Raw genomic sequence first — 19,499 nt, forward strand, 5'->3', positions numbered from 1 at the left:
AGGTAGATCCTTGCAAGAGCAAGCTTTCGACACCTCCAAGAACTCTAAGGAAGTGCAGATCCACCCGATAGATCCAAAAAAAAGATGGCATCCATCGCGTCCAACTTGGACAGAACATAGGAAAGCGTGCTCGTCGAGTTCATTGATACGTCTCCAACGTATCGATAATTTCTTATGTTCCATGCTTGTTTTATGAAAATATCTACATGTTTTATACATACTTTATGTCATATTTATGCGTTTTCCGGAACTAACCTATTGACGAGATGCCGAAGTGCCAGTTCCTGTTTTCTGCTGTTTTTGGTTTCAGAAATCCTAGTAAGGAAATATTCTCGGAATTGGACGAAATCAACGCCCAGAATCTTAAAATTCCACGAAGCTTCCAGAACACCCGAGAGGGACCAGAGGAGGGCCACAGGGCCACCACACAGGGTGGCGGCGCGGCCCAAGGGGGGGGGGGGCGCCCCCCTATTGCGTGGAGCCACCGCAGCCCTTCCGACTCCGCCTCTTCGCCTATAAGAAGCCCCCTGACCTAAATCTTCGATACGGAATAAGCCACGGTACGAGAAACATTCCAGAGCCGCCGCCATCGCGAAGCCAAGATCTGGGGGACAGGAGTCTCTGTTCCGGCACGCTGCCGGGACGGGGAAGTGCCCCCGGAAGGCATCTCCATCGACACCACCGCCATCTTCATCACCCCTGTTGTCTCCCATGAGGAGGGAGTAGTTCTCCATCGAGACTAAGGGTTGTACCGGTAGCTATGTGGTTAATCTCTCTCCCATGTACTTAATTACAATGATCTCATGAGCTGCCTTACATGATTGAGATTCATATGATGAGCTTTGTATCACTATTAATCTATGTGCTACTCTAGTGATGTTATTAAAGTACTCTATTCCTCCTCCATGATGTAATGGTGACAGTGTGTGCATCATGTATTACTTGGCGTAGTTTATGATTGTGATCTCTTGTAGATTATGAAGTTAACTATTACTATGATGGTATTGATGCAATCTATTCCCCCTTTCATAGCCTGTCGGTGACAGTGTGCATGCTATGTTAGTACTCGGTATAATTGCGTTGGTCTATCATGCACTCTAAGGTTATTTAAATATGAACATTGAATGTTGTGGAGCTTGTTAACTCCGGCATTGAGGTGCTCTTGTAGCCCTACACAATTAATGGTGTTCATCATCCAACAAGAGAGTGTAGAGTAGTTTCAGTTATGTGATCAATGTTGAGAGTGTCCACTAGTGAAAGTATGATCCCTAGGCCTTGTTTCCAAATACTGCAATCATCGCTTATTTACTGTTCTACTGCATCTTTACTTCATGCAATATTACTACCATCAACTGCACGCTAGCAAGCTATTTTCTGGTGCCGTTATTACCACTCATATACATCCATATTACTTGTATTTCACTATCTCTTCGCCGAACTAGTGCACCTATACATCTGACAAGTGTATTAGGTGTGTTGGGGACACAAGAGACTTCTTGTATCGTGATTGCAGGGTTGCTTGAGAGGGATATCTTTGACCTCTTCCTCCCTGAGTTCGATAAACCTTGGGTGATCCACTTAAGGGAAAACTTGCTACTGTTCTACAAACCTCTGCTCTTGGAGGCCCAACACTGTCTACAGGAAAAGGAGTGTGCGTAGACATCATTCCTCCGTGAGCACTGAGAAATCTTTGCATGGTGTCCAGCTGACATGCTAGGAGTACCCAGGGAACTTGCCGAGCACCCCCTCAATCTAGATCCAAGAGCTAGACCAATTCGAAAACCTTTGCGGCGATTCTCCGAGCCAAACCGCAAAGCCATGTTCTCTGAGATCCGTCGGCTCAAAGAAGCAGGTTTCATCAAGCAGCTGCACATTGAGGCCACGTGGGTCGCTAACCCAGTGCTGGTCAAGAAAAACACTGAAGTCCTTCGCATGTGCGTCGATTTCACGTGTCTCGATAAACATTATCCAAAGGATCACTTCCCCCTCCCGAGGATCGACCAAATTACCGATTCCACGGCAGGTTGCAAACGTCTTTCCTTCCTTGACGCGTATTCTGGTTACAATCAGATCCGCTTGAAAGAAGAAGATGAAGTCAAAACAGCTTTCATAACCCCTTATGGTGTGTTCTGCTACGGAACAATGCCCTTCGGATTGAAAAACACGGGAGCCACGTATCAGCGGATGATGCAGAAGTGCCTTGCCACGCAGATTGGAAAAATTGTTCAAGTGTACATCGACGATGTCGTCATAAAAATAAAGCAAGGATCATCCCTGATCGATGATCTCAAGGAAACCTTCGACAACCTCGACAAGTTTCGTCTCAAGTTGAGCCCAACAAAGTGTTCCTTTGGTGTTCTTGCAGGAGAACTCCTCGGATACTTAGTGTCAGCCAGGGGAATCGAGGCCAATCCAGAGAAAATAAAGGCTATCTTGATGATGAGAAAACCAACCAAGCTCAAGGAGATACAGCAGCTGACAGTCGAGAAATAGCAGCCAAAGCTTTTCGAGCAGGATTTTATTGGCTGACAACAATAGATGATGCAAAGGACATAGTGCACACCTACGATGCTTGCCAGAGATTTGTGTCAAAACCTATTCTCCAGCAGCAGAATTAATGCCAATACCATTGGCTTGACCTTTCGCACAATGGGGGCTCGACATGGTGGGCAAATTGCACAAGTCCTGGCCAGAAGGACACGTGTATTTGCTCGTGGCTGTCGATAGATTTACCAAGTGGATCGAAGCAGTACCAGTAACTTCGGCAGATGCAACATCAGCGGTGAACTTCATCAAGGGGATAGTTTGGCGGTTCGGCGTCCCCAACAGCATAGTTACAGACAACGGCAGGAACTTTACCTCTCGAGAATTCAAGGACTACTATGAAGGTGTGGGCATCAAGCTACAGTTCGCATCGATGGCGCACCCGCAAACCAACGGCTAAGTCGAAAAAGCCAACGGTCTCATCTGCAACGGCATCAAGAAACGTCTGCTGACACCACTTGAGAAAGAACGACACACCTAGGTTGACGAGTTTCCCTACGTGTTGTGGAGCCTACGAACAACACCGAGCGCAGCAACCCAAGAAATACCGTTCTTCTTGGTCCATGGAGCTGAAGCAGTACTCCCGATAGAAATAGAACACAACTCTCCCAGAATCGTGGAATATGAAGAAGAAGTTGTACAGAAGGCGCTGGAGGATGATGTCGATGCACTCGACGAAGCAAGATACGTGGTGTTATCACGAGTAAGCGCGTACCAGCAGAACCTCAAAAATTACCACACCGACGTTTGCGGCCCAGGTCTTTCGAAGTTGGTGATCTAGTGCTTCGACTCAAGCAAGATGGACACGAGAAGTTCGAATCCCCATGGTTAGGACCATATATCGTTACTGAAGTTATTCCGGGAGGAGCCTATTTGTTTAAGGACGAGAAATCAGGCAAGGACGAACCAAATCCGTGGAACGTGGCGCAGCTACGACGCTTCTACGCTTAGAAGAAAGTCAATATAGTACCAACTACATATGTAAGCATACATTGTATCTGAAGAGCTCGCAAGTTTTCAGACGCACTCTTTTCCTTTCAGGGCACCGAGTGGGGCTGAAAGGTTTTTAATGAGGCGGGCTTGCCATGATGCAAGATAGCATGGTTGAAATAAAAACAGTGATGGCATATACTTTTTTCAAGCTAAGCTCGAGGGCTTGAACCCGAGAAATTTACAATATATTCGACTTCGAAACATCTATCAACTTACATGCCTTGGTTCCATGAAAAAACCTCGCGCACAATAAACATAGTCACGCCAGCCGAGATACTCGAGGACTCGAAGGAAAAATCATAACACAAGAATTTGTCTTGACTTTACACAAGTCTCGCGATGATAGTTACAATATAAATGACTTACAGATACGTACACACAACTCCATGTTTTGGCTCAAACCTAACGCATCTGGGAGAAAAGAAAAAGAATTCCTATATCAAGCTATCTATGTTTATGTTCTCCCCTGCAACACGAACATTTTGAGTGGAATCAGTGTATCGAAATTCCTTGAAGAAAGCAGTATCTACCCGTAGAAGTTCGTCAACCATTATCTCGGTGACAGGGGATACAATCACATCATACTTGTCAATCTTCACTCTCCTCTTCAACGCTTTGCGGTAAAAAGTGTCAATAATCGTGCCAAACTCCAACTTTGAATGGCGTATCTTCAACCAGATTAAGGAACACTTAGCACCAGCAATCATCTGAGCCTTCACAAAGTCATGGATGCTGCGCACATCCTTAAATTTACCTATAAGGTCAGGAAGATTATTGGGGTGAGGGTTTTGAGGAAACATGGCATTATATACCATGCCCAAGGTACTAGTGCAGAAGTCAAGGAAATCCCGAACTCGGGCAGCTCGATCCTGAAATTGCACAATTCAGCGAGTGCGATCTTCATCTGCCCAGAAATCAGTGTCATTCGCCCGAGCAAGTCGAACAAGGGCCTCGACCCGCGAGTTTACTCTTTGTTCTTCGGCGGCAGCATCCAGAAATGAGCCTGTGAGCAACATAAAGGAAAAAAAACAATATAGCGCAAGAAGGGATACGGAGAATATCAAGGAATCAGCAAGATAAAAGTAACGTACCAGCCATATCCTGACTTGCATCAGTCATCAAGTCAAGAATATAGCTTTCGCGTTGGGCAGATCGCCAGACATTAGCAGTCGCAGACTCCTTCAATTCAAGAGCCTCCTGCGCTTGTCGAAGAGCAGCTTGCTCGCGATCCGAAGATTTGCGAGATTGATCCATAACCGTTACAATCCGCTTCTTCATCGCTTTCAATTGTTGTCATAGATCGGCCATCTCTTGGTGAGTTGAATCTGCACACGATGTAACATCCAAGGAAATGCCGCCAGGAGCTCTCGCAGAATCAGAAGTAGCGGGTGTAGCATTGGAAGGTCCAGATCCAGTATAGTTATCAAAAAAAAATTGGAAGACAAGAAAGATCAACATCAATCATCGGGTAAGGCACATCTTTTCATTCATATTCAGCACATTTACATAAGGCGAGTCCTTATAAAATACAGCTCCTAGAGAGCCCATACAAATCGTCGGAAGAAACAAAAGGGGGCAATAGCTACAAAAAGGAAAAAAGAAAAAAGAGACGCAAGTTGGTCTACTTGACCTCCGTCCGAGTAGTGCTAGCAGAAGCGGAGGACGTTGGGTCAAGGAAGGCGATGAGTTTCTTCGAGAAAGCCTTGGCATCCTTCACCAGAACCTTCCACTTCTCCGAGTTCAAGCCCTTGGGAGTGCCAGCTTTCACCCAGTCAACTTTCTGGCCGCTGGCTGCGATAGGGGCGATGGTCCCTTCAACTCCAATCTTCAAGCTAGCTTGACGGTAGGCCAAAGCTAGATCATCCTTCATCAGGAAATTCTGGGCGAGCTAGGAGAAGATCTCCGGCTGGATATCCTTCGGGAAGAAGTGGGGGAAGATGCGCTTTAGTGCAGCCCGTGTGGAAGAAATGCACTTGCGCGCCAAGTCGCAATTTAGCTCAAGAATGTCGAGAGCGTCAATAAGATGGTCATTGGATTCTTGGTTCAAAGTATACTGCTCACCCATTTTCCCTGCTGGAGAAAAGCAGGAGTTCGTCAACACCAAAGATAATTAAAAACAAGCAAAAGCTGAAGGTAAATGAAAGCACGGCTTACTCAAAAATCTCCGGTTTTGCGTTTCGAAGTGCTCCACTATACCATTTTTGCGCTCGACTTGCTGGGCCTCTTTGTCGCTCAAAGCGTCTTCAGCGGCTTGGCGAAGACCTTCGACAGCAGCGGCATCCTTTTCAGCCTTCTTGCGAGCTGTCTCGCTGGCTTTGAGCTTGGCTTCCAGGTCATCAGCGCGTTCCTCGGCACGGCGAAGTGCATCTTAAAGGAAAAGGTTAGAGGACACAGAATCAAGATAGGAATATGTAAAATGTCAAGAGCAGCAAAGTTTTACCTCTTAAAGTGGTGGCCTCGTCACGGAACCCGATAAATCAGGAGCCCAGGTTGACCAGCTCTTTCATCAAGGGCTGCAATAAATCGACAAGACAGAAAAACAACGTCAGGGGAGGAAAAATATTTCGGGCTAAACAAAAAAGGTGACAATGAATGAAAGGAACCTTACATCCTTAAGGAGAGGACCTGAAGTAGTCCCAGCAGTAAGCTCTTGTGTGCTACCAGCCCCGGTTTTCGCTTTCTTCTGCTTCGGTGCTCGGGGGTTGGGCACTGGAGTCTGTGCTTCTGAGTTATGCTGTGGAGGAGGCGAGGCTTCTGAACCAACACGGCGTTCCTCGGAAAGAACCAGCGTATTGGAGGTGCTCGTGGGAGATGGCCCATGAGCTTCGGGTTCTTCCTCCTCTTCCTCCTCGTCAGCTCTTTCAATATAGAAGTAAAACAAAATATAAGGGAACCAAAAGAAAAAGAGATAGGAAAAAACAAGAATAACTTACGAGTTGACGTCGCCGGTCATGTTGAAGGGGTCGAAGACCTCTTGGTCATCCGGCGAAGATTCCTCGGCAGCTGAATCGGCGAGCTTGGATGCGCCGGAATCTTTGTCGTTGTTTCTCTTCCTCTTGCGCCCATCTGGAGAAGTGGCAGGAGGAGGAGACACGGAGTGGGCAGAGTCAGAACATTGCTCCGACTCTGTGTCTTTGTCAGAGGAACCCACAGATCTTTGAAACCCTGTGGGTTCACTCTCAGGAAGGGATGATTATTATTAGTCGTCGGCAACAACGACCCACTCATCCACTTCCCCACCTTCAGGTAGTGGGGGAAGAGAAGAGAGAGTTTGGTGCTTTTGCAAGGTACAAAGCAAGAGAAGACAATAAAATAAATACACAAAAGGGAAAACAACAACTATCGAAAAACAGGAAATACAACTCGAAAGAAAGCACTTACTTCGGGAAGGGCATGGCTACCACTAAATGGCTCCACGCGACAGGATGAAGGGACTTCATGGTTTTTGTTCAAAGAGGTGAAGCGGCGGACGAGTTTCTCCAAATCCTTCACAGAAACATCATCGGAAATCCGGTCGGCATCTTCAGCACCCGAATACATCCTGAGAGGATTTTTGCGAGCCTGCAGAGGCTGCACTCGAATCCGAAGGAAATATGCAATGATTTTCACACCCGAAAGTTCTGCCCCGTCGGTATTTTGAAGCTCATGGATGCGGGTAATCAGGGCGTCAGTGGCCGCTTTTTCTTCGGTTGTGGCCTCCGCGTCCCAGGACTTGCGCCTCTGAATTTCTTCGATACCGTCAAAGGGCTCAAGATCGTATTATTGGGCAGAAGAAGACTCATCCTTGATGTAAAGCCATTTCCTGCGCCAGCCTTGGACGGAGTCGGCGAACTTCACGTCGAAGTAGTCGACATCGGGACAGATGCAGATGCAAACGCCACCCATGTTGTAGATGACGTTCTTCGAGTTGTTGCGCCGGAGGAAGAAAATGCGTTTCCAGAAGCCCAGTGAGGGTGGATGCCTAGGAAACACTCACAGAGGGTGATAAAGATGGAGATATGGAGAAGGGAGTTTGGGTTCAGCTGGTGCAGCTGGATCCCGTAAGTAAAAAATTAAACCACGAAGGAATTCGTGGATAGGAACAGCTAGGCCGCGAGTGAGGAAGTCGACGAAAGTTACCCGGTATCCAATGGGAGGATGAGGAGAGCTCTCGTCTCTAGGCATTTTCATGGCCTCCTTCTTCAGCATGCCCATCTTCTTCAGAAGCTTGTGGTCTTGGGCGGAAAGCTTCGACCTTTCCCAGCCGGAGATCTTAGCTTTCTCCACGAGCTCGTCGGTGCCTGGGGCACGGTTCTTGCATTGCTTGGTGCGCGGAGCAATGGAGGGCAGTTCGGTGGAGAAAAAATGAGAAGAAGGAGAGCGTGTGCGCGAAGAGCTCGAGAAGCAACAATGGCGGAGAGAGAGAGGGGAGTTGTGCGGCGCAGCGAAGGGGATGAATGAGGAGTAAGAAGTGGATTTATAGGAAAAAGACGATGCGTCCAATCGTCGGATGAAAAGGGGGAGAGTTCCGAACCCTACGCGTGTCCAAAGGGTAAAATGGTCTTACCGCTCCAAATTTACTGAAGGGAAGTTACTTCGCGCGTGCCGGAAATTCCGGAGGACGTGTGCGCCCCACTTGCGCGACGTGTCGACGGTGCAGATTTTTGGACCCACGGCCCAGTGGGTTGACAGGAGTCGTGGCTGTCCAAGGTGGACGTACGTGGCTATCGTCAGCAGCGACGTCATTCAAGAAAGCTTCGAGTGGTATAACAAAATATAGCGACAAGAAAACTTCGAGTTCTAAAAAAGTGCATGGTTCAAAAGAAAAACTTCGAGAGCCTATGATCAAATGCAAGCGTGTGTTCATATGCTCGGGGGCTACTCTTATCAAGAGTATTGTCTATACTTCTGATAAGAGGATGAGTCAAAAGAAAATATACAGAGTTAACCAAAGTAGCAAAAGTTGAGCCTACATCCAAATGCAAACACTCGGTTGTAGCCTCGGGGCTACTCCCATCAGGAGCGCTGGTCGCGCACCCGATGATTTATGAGGAAGAAGAAATAAGAGAACGACAAGGCAATATAGAATTGCAGACGAAGTATTTTTATCGTACATCTTCGAGTTACACATAACTCGTCATGTACTCCCATCGGGAGATCAAGATATTGTCATCAGACAACTCGAAGAAATTCACAATTCCAGCAGCCGATAAAGGCACTCGACAATACATTCTCAGAGCACATCTGCCGCGGTAAAAACTCTAAATGCCGTAACTTGAAAGAGTTTACGAAGATAAGTCCCGAGGATCCGTCCTCTGTGGCATGGTATCGCACCCGAATGCGCTCCCCCACTTCATCCGTATTAACAAATGTGAAGAAAATCCTAGCAGACACGTTAGGTACTCGATAAAAAATAACTGTGATTCGATTCACGATAAGTCCTTAAGCGACGCATGTCGAATTACGCCAGTATCCCGAGTTCAAGTCCAGGAACATGAGCTTAAAGTAAGTTTATGCGGATTTGGCACAAGAGCAGTTAACTGGTACCTGATCCGTCGGATGAAACAGCCCCACCTACCAATATCCCTGTACAAAATAGATGTTAAGCAAAATATTCGACTCTATGATATATAAAGATGCGACTCAATTCTACGATGGAGATTTTACTTGATTCTATGATTCAAGCAAAATCTCGGGGCTACGGACATAGGCATGCCGAATGGGCTTGCCGAATAAGGTACCAAGGTTATCTGGAGGCCCACGACCCGAAGCTTTCATGACCCAGAAGCCTAGAGAACCTCGATAAGGAATATAGAGTTGTATTAGAAATCACGAATCATGTAACAATGCGGGAGAGACTCGTATGGATTCTCGAAGCTTGTAACTTGTACAACACGAAATCCCTCGCCTCTTCCTCCTATATAAAGGGGAGCCGAGAGGAGAAGAAAAGATCGAATCTATTGTCAACACACCCTAATTTATGAGTCGAGCACCTTTTCGGCTGAACCTTCGAGATCTACTTGCCCTCTACTTTCTACGAAACCCTAAGTCTACAATCCGTAGGCATTGACAAGTTAATACCCTGTCATGGGGGGGATCGACCGTCTTCCCGCCGTCTGATCAACCATGTAGGTCAAATCTAAGTAGTTCCGTGTTTTGCAACATATGCCCCACCCGCGCACCCAAAAAATAGTATTGCAACAAATCGTCTTAAAAAATGTTACAAAAAATATAAAAAAGCTTTGCATCATTTTGAAATAGTAATGCAATAAATTAATAGTTATGCAAGTAGTTTTTGCAACATTTTTACAAGAAGATTTAGTTACTGTGCAAAATAGTTTCACAACATTTCAAAAACTGTAATGCCACAATAAGTTGGTTACACAACAAAAAATAATTAGGAAGATATTAGAAAACCGTACGCACAAAAAATTGCAGTATTTTAATTATAGTAATGTAGCAAAACAAACATATGCATGGAGAATTTCTGAAGCACATATGCATGCATTGAATATCCAAGAAAACACAAACTTGTAGCAAAGGAATCGCGCATGTGCTTTCGCAGCAAAATGCATACGAGTATGTTAAATTTCAACGCACACACACAACATCGAAGAAACTAAAACAAATATAACCTTGTACTCGAGCACCAACCTTGCCAGATCGCCATAATCGGCAACAAAACCGACACGTCGGAATCTTCTTGGAGCTAGATCCGGTGACCTCGAACCCATTCACCTCAAGCCAACCCTTCCCCAAGCACTGCACCATGAAAATCATTTAGATCTGAGCTCCCCATTATGTCATCCATGTGAAGGAGCCGAGGAGGTTGGACCTAGATTCTAGCGGGAAGGACCGACGTGGCAGAGGAGCTTGCCCCTGAGACGCATAACAAGGAGCCTGTTCGTCGACTCACAAAGCCTCGTTGGTGATGGTGCTTTTTTGGATCTTGCAATGGTGGAGGCTCGACGTCTGTTCTTGTGTTCGTCTCGGCGACGCTGGAGTTGGGCGGCGGCCGCTAGCTATGGTGGCTGCATGAAACCCTAGGGATCGTTTTGTATTTCTCGATCTTACAAAATTTTATGTGCAAATTCAAGATAATCATTTTCCCGGTTTGTCTTTTAGTTTTCACATATGTTGCTTTATTTAACTTGATTTTCCATTGATGAAATATGTGATTGCTCTCAAAAAACAAGGAGTAGCTTGGTTGGGGCAGCAGGGGGAAGGGAGATGCTACAAATGGTAGGAGAAAGAATAAAGAGAGGAAAGTAGGAAGGGCACACACAACGAAGGCAATCCATCGACTCTGAACTTTTTTTATGAAACACAGAACAAACGTAGACGCTTACATATACTTATCCCTATGAACGCACGTACGTGCAACCTACCCTATTAGCACCATCGAGAGACTAACTCCAAAAAAATCTTTCCGACGGGTTTTAAGATAGAGAAGTCCGTTTTTCTTGGGTGAAGCTTGGCAAAACAGAACTTTGTAAATTTGTCAAAACTGACGGCGGTGCAAGCAACCAAGGCTGAAGCCTGGGCCGTTGTACTACCATTTTGGTGAGTTCGTTTTCAGGTGACCTAACAGGTAAGAAGCACTTTGTACTTTGCAGTTCGTTTCAGGTATGGGCATTTGCCCAGATAAGACGGCGCCGGAGAGAACAGCGCATGCTCCATGGCTCCATGCCGTTGCTCGAACTCTTTTCACACACGGTAGTCGCTAGCACACGACCGCGGGTGAGCTCTCCCACGTGAAACGATGGGTCTGATGATGTGATCCTGTCCGTCCGTTCGTACTGGTCCTGATGGGTCCAGCTTTCAGGCTCCTCTTGGGCGCGTTGAAAGGTCGCTAGCTCTCTGCGACCGACACGTCGCGTTATCGCCTGGTCCCCTGTAATCTGGGCCACTACTATTCTAGTTACACCAACTGAAAGCCAAGTGCACGCACCAAAAGCTACACCAAGGAACGGTTCATGAAGACAACAATGTCGCACACATAATGTAGAGCACTACTTGCCGACTTGTCTAACATGTTTACTCCCTCCTTCACAGTTTATTAGGCGCGCGCGTACCCCTAGGTCACCAATTTAACCTATATAATTTAAATTATATAATATAAAAATTATATCATTAGAAAATAGAACATCTGAACTTTCTAATGATATAATTTTTATAACATATAACTAATGCTAACTTGATCAAATTTGCAATTTAGGGGTACGTGCGTGTCTTATAAACTGTGAGAGAGGGAGTACCAAAAATAAACCTGTCTATAAATGGAAATAAACAAAAAAAGGTTCGAATAATTTGAAAAACTCTTCACAATATATGGAGTTTGGTGTGTAATATTTGACTATTGTTGTTACAAAAGATTTAACATGATTTACTCATCTAAATGTATAAACCTATAATAAAGAAAATAAAGAAGCAAAATATGTTCCATTTTACCTATTTTCTTCCTTTAGCAAAATATATGTGTATGACTGGTTGCCTCAATTGTCATACTTTCACAATTCTACCTAATATTTTCCATATAGGTGCTCATATGTTTTTCTCTATCAGCGTTGTGCATGCATATCTTCTCGTACTACGATAACACACCAGTAATTTAAAAACTTTGTTGCCCCAACTTGCCACTATGTATATAATGAGATTGAATTTAGGGGTAGATTCCGATTTTGTGTGACACCACGTTTCTACGATGATTAAGCCTCACCATGAATTTTGTGGGCAAGACTTGGATTAAATAGCCAGTTTTCTTCATGAGTTATTCATCGTAAATACATCTTTCATTATTTGATTTTGCAACTAATCATTGCTACCATATACATGTGTTTTTTACTTACAAGGATAACGATGTGAGTGTATATATGGCTCACAAGCGGATAATAGAGTTTTAATATCCTATATTGGTTTCTTACTTACATTGTTGATATTCCTATTGGTATTTCTATATCAAAGGATGAAGACGTGATTATTTTTGAAGTTTGTGGATCACACCAGTGGCTTGGTAGAACTATGATAAAGTTCTTATTTTTTTCGAAAAATATGTTGTTTTTGATTTTTAATAATTAGTCTTCACTGTAAACTTTGACTACACGCCTCATTTGATGAAGCCGTCAATCCAAGTGAAACAATCTACAAGATACATTATCAGTCTACAAGATACATTATCGCAATCTACAAGATACATTATCACGTGGGACTATCCGCCCGTTTCGGTCCACTTGCGTGACGCCAACTCGTTTGGAATGACATTGGCCAAGCCCTGTCATTTCATCCCTATCTTCCTACGCTCCCGAAGGATTGCTTACGCAACCGCTTCCGTTTGACCTTTTGCATTTTCTTGTATGCATAGCTGTAACGGACGCGACAATGCCGCCTGCCTCGACACTCAATTAAGACCGCCCACCGTATACAACTTTGCGAGGTTCTCCATGCGCCGCGCTCGAGTCTTTAATTTTGAGTCACATTAAGAGCTATTAAATTCAACCCTATAAAATATCTTTTCAGATCAATAGCAGCACAAGAAGGAATTTCATGTTATTATTCAGTTAAAAATCTATGAAAAGATCTTTTTTTTATTTATTTCTGAGACCCAAGGCTGTTGTTGTTTGTGTGTGTAGAGCGTCCGTGTGCGCGGTGCAGCGGCGTGCGCTGCCCGGCGCAGGGCAGAAATCTAATCCTCTGACCGGTTTGCTGGGCTTTGTCGTTCTCCGGCGGCACCCACTTTAATGGCCCCGAGGCGACACCTGTCCTCCCTCCCCACTCTCCCCGGCGGCGATCGTCTCCCTCAAAGCCGCACCAACTCCCTCGCTCGCTAGCTACACAGCCCCCGATGCTCCCCCGCTCCTGTTTTTCTAATCCTCCTTCTCTTTCTCCCACTAAACTAAAGATTTCACCTTGCTAATTCGGGCATAATTGGCCCAGCTAATCACACTCCACCATCAGTCGCTTCCCTTCCGCCGCTGCTGCAGTATAAGTCAAGCTCCCCCCTCCCTCCGCTGCTCGCCCTTGCTTTCTTCGTCGGTGCTGTTGGGGATAGAGACCGGCCGAGGATCTTGGTTGCCGGAATTTCGGTGAGATTTGGGGGGAATCTTTGTTTGTGCGCGAGAGATGGAGATGCCGGGAGGGAGCGGGGGCGGCGCGGCGCTGGCCAGGCAGGGGTCGATCTACTCGCTCACCTTCGACGAGTTCCAGTCCGCGCTCGGCGGCGCCGGCAAGGACTTCGGGTCCATGAACATGGACGAGCTGCTCCGCAACATCTGGACCGCCGAGGAGTCCAACGCCATAGCCGCCGCCCCTGCCGCCGCCAATGTCGACGCCCAGCCGCAGCAGCCCATCCTGCGCCAGGGCTCCATGACGCTGCCCCGCACCATCAGCCAGATGACCGTCGACGAGGTCTGGCGCGACCTCATGGGCTTCTGCGACGACGAGCCGGATGCCCCCCTGCCGCCGCAGCCGCATCCTCAGGCGCAGCCGCAGCGGCAGCCGACGCTGGGGGCCATGACGCTGGAGGAGTTCCTCGTGCGCGCCGGCGTCGTGCGGGAGGACATGGGGGGCCAGACCGTCGTGGTGCCGGCGCGGGCGCAGGCGCAGGCACAGCATCTGTTCCCTCCTCAGGCCAATGTGGTCGCCACGACCATGCAGATGGGGAACGGAGTCGTCGGGCAGGCCGCTGGCGGAGGGATGACGGTGGCGGCGCCGACCACGCCGGTCGTGCTCAACGGCTTCGGGAAGATGGAGGGCGACGATCTCTCCTCTCTCTCGCCGGTGCCGTATCCCTTCGACACTGCGATGAGGGCCAGGAAGGGGCCCACCGTCGAGAAGGTGGTCGAGAGGAGGCAGCGGCGCATGATCAAGAACCGGGAGTCGGCCGCCAGGTCCCGCCAGAGGAAGCAGGTGAAACTTATCTTCTTCTTCTACTGCACTATCCATTTGCTCATCTGCCTTTTGCTTAACTATTCTGAAATGTTATCTGAAGTAGAACTCAGGGTGTCTATATTGGGTATGCCTCTCGCTACTTTATTCCTTCGATCTGATCCGACACTCCCAGTTTAGCTGCTCATATTAATTTATGCCCTGCATATAGCAAGTTGGACTTGTTAATTGTCGTGAAACCCAAGAGGAGAAGAATCTATGTGGATCGTCATTCAAGTTGACACTCCCAGTCCCAGATTCAGGAACATAGTGGATAGCTTTTTTCATTTCGGAAATGAAGTTTAGGCATTGCAACGTTATGTGGGATATGATAAATATATAGTACTATTTGATGAATGTTATCTTAGGCTATGTAGGATAGCAGACCTCTTCTATGTGCCACTGCTACATCGGCTATAAACTTCTATGTTGCAAGCACAACAATCTCAAGCTTACTGGATAGCACTGACAGATTGTAATTGTTCCAGTTGGTTCTGTATATTGATGTATCTTAAATCATATCTCAGTTTGTATACCCTTAAGCTTGAGTCTTTTGATGTATTTCAGGCTTATATAATGGAGTTGGAAGCTGAGGTAGCAAAACTGAAGGAGACCAATGAGGAATTGCAGAAAAAACAGGTACAATTAAAATTCCCTTGATGATTGAATGCACATTCTTTATTTACTGACCTTGCAATTCATGCATTCAGTTAGTAGTGCTTGGTAATTTCTTGACTCTAAACAGTTCTAAAGTTTCTAGCCGCAGTTCTCATACTTGTCCGGTGGCTTGGTCTCATCTATATGACCTTTTACTTCTCCCCAGATGATGCTTGTTGGTGTCATGACAACCGATTGTTGTCATGATCAGAATTTGCTGAATGTCTTGTCCTAGCTGTATATGTTTTGCATGGCCTTGACTGGCTCGAGTAATCATCGGTGACCACATAAAAATATGTCCTTTTAATTTTCAATATTCTTGTGTTAAATCAATCTGATAGCATTTTTATTTTGGGCACCTTGTCTTGTAGGAGTAATACTTACCACTTACTAGTGATTTTCTGTGCACTTGACTTAACTGTTGTTATTGCCAGATTGTTGTCAGTTGATTATGAACTATACATGCACATTGTATCAGGTTTCCTGTGATTAACAGAAGTAGCCTTTTGTTTCACATGGATACCTGACATTATCTATATGTTCTTAGTATCACATTCTTCAACATTTAGTTATTATTCATGTGATTTGAGAAAAATGTACCATTTTTTATTAGTTTAACTTCAACATGCAGTTGTACACTCTAGAGTTTAGATCCACGGGTTACGTTAATTTATAGTACACTTTTTCCTTCTACATTCCTTCCTGATAAGAACTCCAAGGAGTTATATTCACTTTGGTTGCACTTTTTATTTGCAGGTGGAAATGCTACAGAAGCAAAAGAATGAGGTAATGAACTTACATTTGGTAGAAAATATTATTGCTTTGAATACATATCAAGTTCGGTCTCATTGTTGTGGAAGTTGTACCATGCAGTTCTGCTATCCACACTGTGTTTTTTGGATTTTCACTGGTGCAGTTGGTAGTTGAAGTGCAAGAGTGTAATACTCCCTCCGTTCCTAAATATAAGCCATAGTTTTCGCACGAAATTAAAGAATGCATATTTTGGAAAAATTACACCATGTTTGGCTAGGATTAACCCTAGGCAATTGCCGTGAGCTAATAGAGGACTTTGCATAAGATAAGTAAACCTAATCAAATCCCTAAAAATATTGTCCATATAAGTGGCGCAACGCAATGAACCTTATATTCTGTAATTTTTCTCAATATGGCTTATATCTAGGAACGGAGGGAGTATGTTTTTTCATAGGTTCATGGATTGTTAACCTCATGCATTGTTCATTACTAAAGGTGCACAATCGATAGCGAAGTTAGTCATGCATGCATAAGTGCATACGTTGAAGCGCTTATAGCCTTTTGTATAAAATAAATGCATGTCTGCTGAATTTTTTATTCCAAGACTTCAGGAGTCTGGTGGCTGTGAGTTGATTTTAAATACATTTTGTGTATATACTAGTTTTCGATATATTAGTTATGGCTAACTTGTATGGTCCTAACAGATACTATATGTGGCAATAGTTTCCACACTCACCTCATCCCCTGGTGCAACACCTCGTGCACAAGTAGATAGTGTTCTCGTTGGTATGGTATACACATGGACAAATGAAGATAGCTATTGAAGCCGTGAACTTCGTTAGATGTAGCTTCAGGAAATGTGGAGATTACTCATTTGATATCATTCTGGCTTTAGGATGAAATGTTTCTAACTATCTCAGGTTATATTTAAGAAATCCATTTTCGCTCAACCTAGTAGCGATTATACGGGTCATCGGCCTTGTATCCAGCCTTATACATTGTTTGAGAATAACTGGTGAAGTTACCTACTTTGAGAATATTGCGAAGTTAAGACCTGGTAAACCTAGTTTCACTATCTTGGGCGATGTAGACATGTGATTTGCCAATTCTTCTGATATTAACTACTCTCTTCGTCTCCTGAAAGTTGAGGTAGATTTATCTAAATTTGGATGTATTCGTACACTAGATAGTGTCTAGATACATCCAAATTTTGATAAATCTAATACAACCTTGATGGGACGGAGGGAGTACTACTCTTTGCCTTAGAGGTTTTGTTTAAGATTCAAATGCTCTATTACAATTATCTGGGAGTGTTACGATACTGTAGGACTTAGGTTTCGATGGAACTTTTGAAATTAACCATTATTCTAAGATGTGTGAACCTGAGCACAAAGAAGCCATGTAAGTCATGCTCGGATACAATCTAATACTCCCTCCGGACAGTTTTAATCGACACGGACACCCTACTACCTACATGCATGCATTGAGCTAGCTGTGCGTTGATTAAAACAGACCCGAGGTAGTAGCTTTTTGGCTGGGCAGCCAAAAGGATCTATCAACTGTCAACTCTTATTTGATGGCAACTCATGTCTTCAGTCCCCAACACCTGTTCAAGATAAGAAATCATCAAGTCACATTTGGAAACAGGGGTTTGCTTCTGTATCAGTACATTACGTGTAAAACACAAATTATACCATGCCAATGCTGGAGATTAAATTTTTGATAAGGGAAAATGTATTAATATCAGGAAGATATCAATTACACCTTGGGCTCTGTACCAACTCAATATCAAGAACAAGTCAAGACACTGAGGATGCACCCAGCCTAATTATTGAAGAAAAAAAAAATAGTAGCATCCAAGTGTCAAGCCAAGCTGGAGGTTAATACTAACATACGTCATATGCTCTTTTTGATTATAATAACCTCGGCTATGATCAGCCCAAACCCAGCCAAAAATGAACTATATTTCAACAGCATAGCATCGTGTGATTTTAGATGTGCACATACATGCAATTGTCAGATTTCAAAAGAAGCCAAAATAATATTTCTCTGTCCTACAGCTCTCCCAAAATGATGTTTTTAATAAGAGAAGTGACTCTCCTAAAAGAATGTATGCTCCTGTGGCATCATGCTTGTTAATAGTGAATAAAGAATTGGGTTACCGAGTCTTGTTTAAGAGTTGGTCTCTGGATATGCCACATATTCTAGGTTGATTCGTGTTTTGGAAGGAGGGTGTTGGCTACCAAAATCCCAGTGTCTCTCACCTAAGATGCTAATGGTCACTTGATCATTTGTGTAATCTGAAAGCCTACAGTTTGCAGTAGTATTGTATGCATATCAGCAAAACACTAATACCAAATTCTAGAGGTGATAGTATTGCCCCATAATAATATCTCCATGATACATTCATTTGCCAAGACTCTTCACTGAAACATTTGAGAAGTTGCATCATTTTCATTTACGCATGGCTATGTCCTTAATCTATTTGGGTGAAACTCATTTCTACATGTTTTTTTTTCTAGGTTCTATATTTATGAGTCACATATTGCGCAACTGTGGGTGTGGGGTAAAAAGTGGAATTCACTCCTTTAATTTTATTGTCAGCCAAGTTTTGATTAAAGTATGACCTCTCTAGTCAGTCAGTGATGACTGGAAGTAGAATTCTAACCCAACACAGTTTAATGCTTGTCATGGGGATCTATGGTCTGGCACAACTCTAGAGTCTATAGTTTGTCTATTCAAATCTTAACCGGGATAAGAACACATTACTCCTGGTGCCCCTCCTCCCTGAAGTTTAGATAAGTTTCTAGTTTTTATACTCCTTCCAATCCAAATTAATTGACTCAACTTTGTCTAAGATACGAATGTATATAGACACGTTTGTTGACAAGATACATCTGTCTCTAGACAAAGTTGAGTCAATATCGGAAGGAGTATTGGTCTGTACAAATGATTTGAGATTTGTGTTCATGTTTCACTTTCACCAATTGTTTTGTAGCTCTATGGTCCTCACGAATTTTACGATTTGCAGTTCAAAATGGTTTATCCTTATGCATCCGTTTGCTCATGGTAGTTTATTATAAATGTATTTGAAGTTCATGGTTTATCCTTATGCATCCTTATGCATCCTTATGCATCCGTTTGCTCACAGGTTATAGAGAGAATTGAAGAGCAACTTGGACCAAAGGCAAAGAGATTTTGCTTGCGAAGAACACTGACCGGTCCATGGTAGGCTGAAGCTCATACAACGTTGAGAGCAGTTGAGATGGCTGTCTTCCCTAGATGCAATACCAGTGTACATATCAGCTGAAGTCAGAATTCCCAGCTACCCCCTCCAGACTGCAGCTTCACTGCTACTCCTTGGGGTGATCTTTCAGTTTATTTAGTTGATTCCCCGTGGCTCTTAATTCATAGGTTTAGCTTTGCTGTTTCCAAATGAACAAAAGCAAAGTATCTAATCTCTTTAACTCCCTATCTAGCGGCATGTTCATGCATGCCATTTGTGTTGCTGGATGCAGCCGTGCAGCTGCTAGCTGTGTATGTTGTTGAGTTGCGACACCATCCTGTGGTAGTGCATCAAGTGGTAGAGCATTTGGTTTCGCTGACCTGCCTGTGATTTCAGTTTACAGTTCCCGTTTACTGGGCTATAT

General features: G+C 44.5%; 1 protein-coding gene and 1 pseudogene across 1 annotated transcript; both read left to right on the forward strand.

Annotated features, from left to right (window-relative positions):
• The window catches only part of LOC127316113 (uncharacterized), an 800,711-nt pseudogene that overhangs the window by 326,195 nt on the left and 455,017 nt on the right, over positions 1 to 19,499 (forward strand).
• Positions 13,269 to 19,449, forward strand: LOC127317761 (bZIP transcription factor 46). Its single transcript, XM_051348361.2, has 4 exons — positions 13,269 to 14,421; positions 15,007 to 15,078; positions 15,853 to 15,882; positions 19,001 to 19,449. The coding sequence occupies exons 1-4, from the start codon at positions 13,636 to 13,638 to the stop codon at positions 19,079 to 19,081; spliced, it is 969 nt and encodes a 322-aa protein (XP_051204321.1). The 5' UTR covers positions 13,269 to 13,635; the 3' UTR covers positions 19,082 to 19,449.

This window comes from Lolium perenne, chromosome 7 (assembly GCF_019359855.2).
Source record: "Lolium perenne isolate Kyuss_39 chromosome 7, Kyuss_2.0, whole genome shotgun sequence".
NCBI lineage: Eukaryota > Viridiplantae > Streptophyta > Magnoliopsida > Poales > Poaceae > Lolium > Lolium perenne.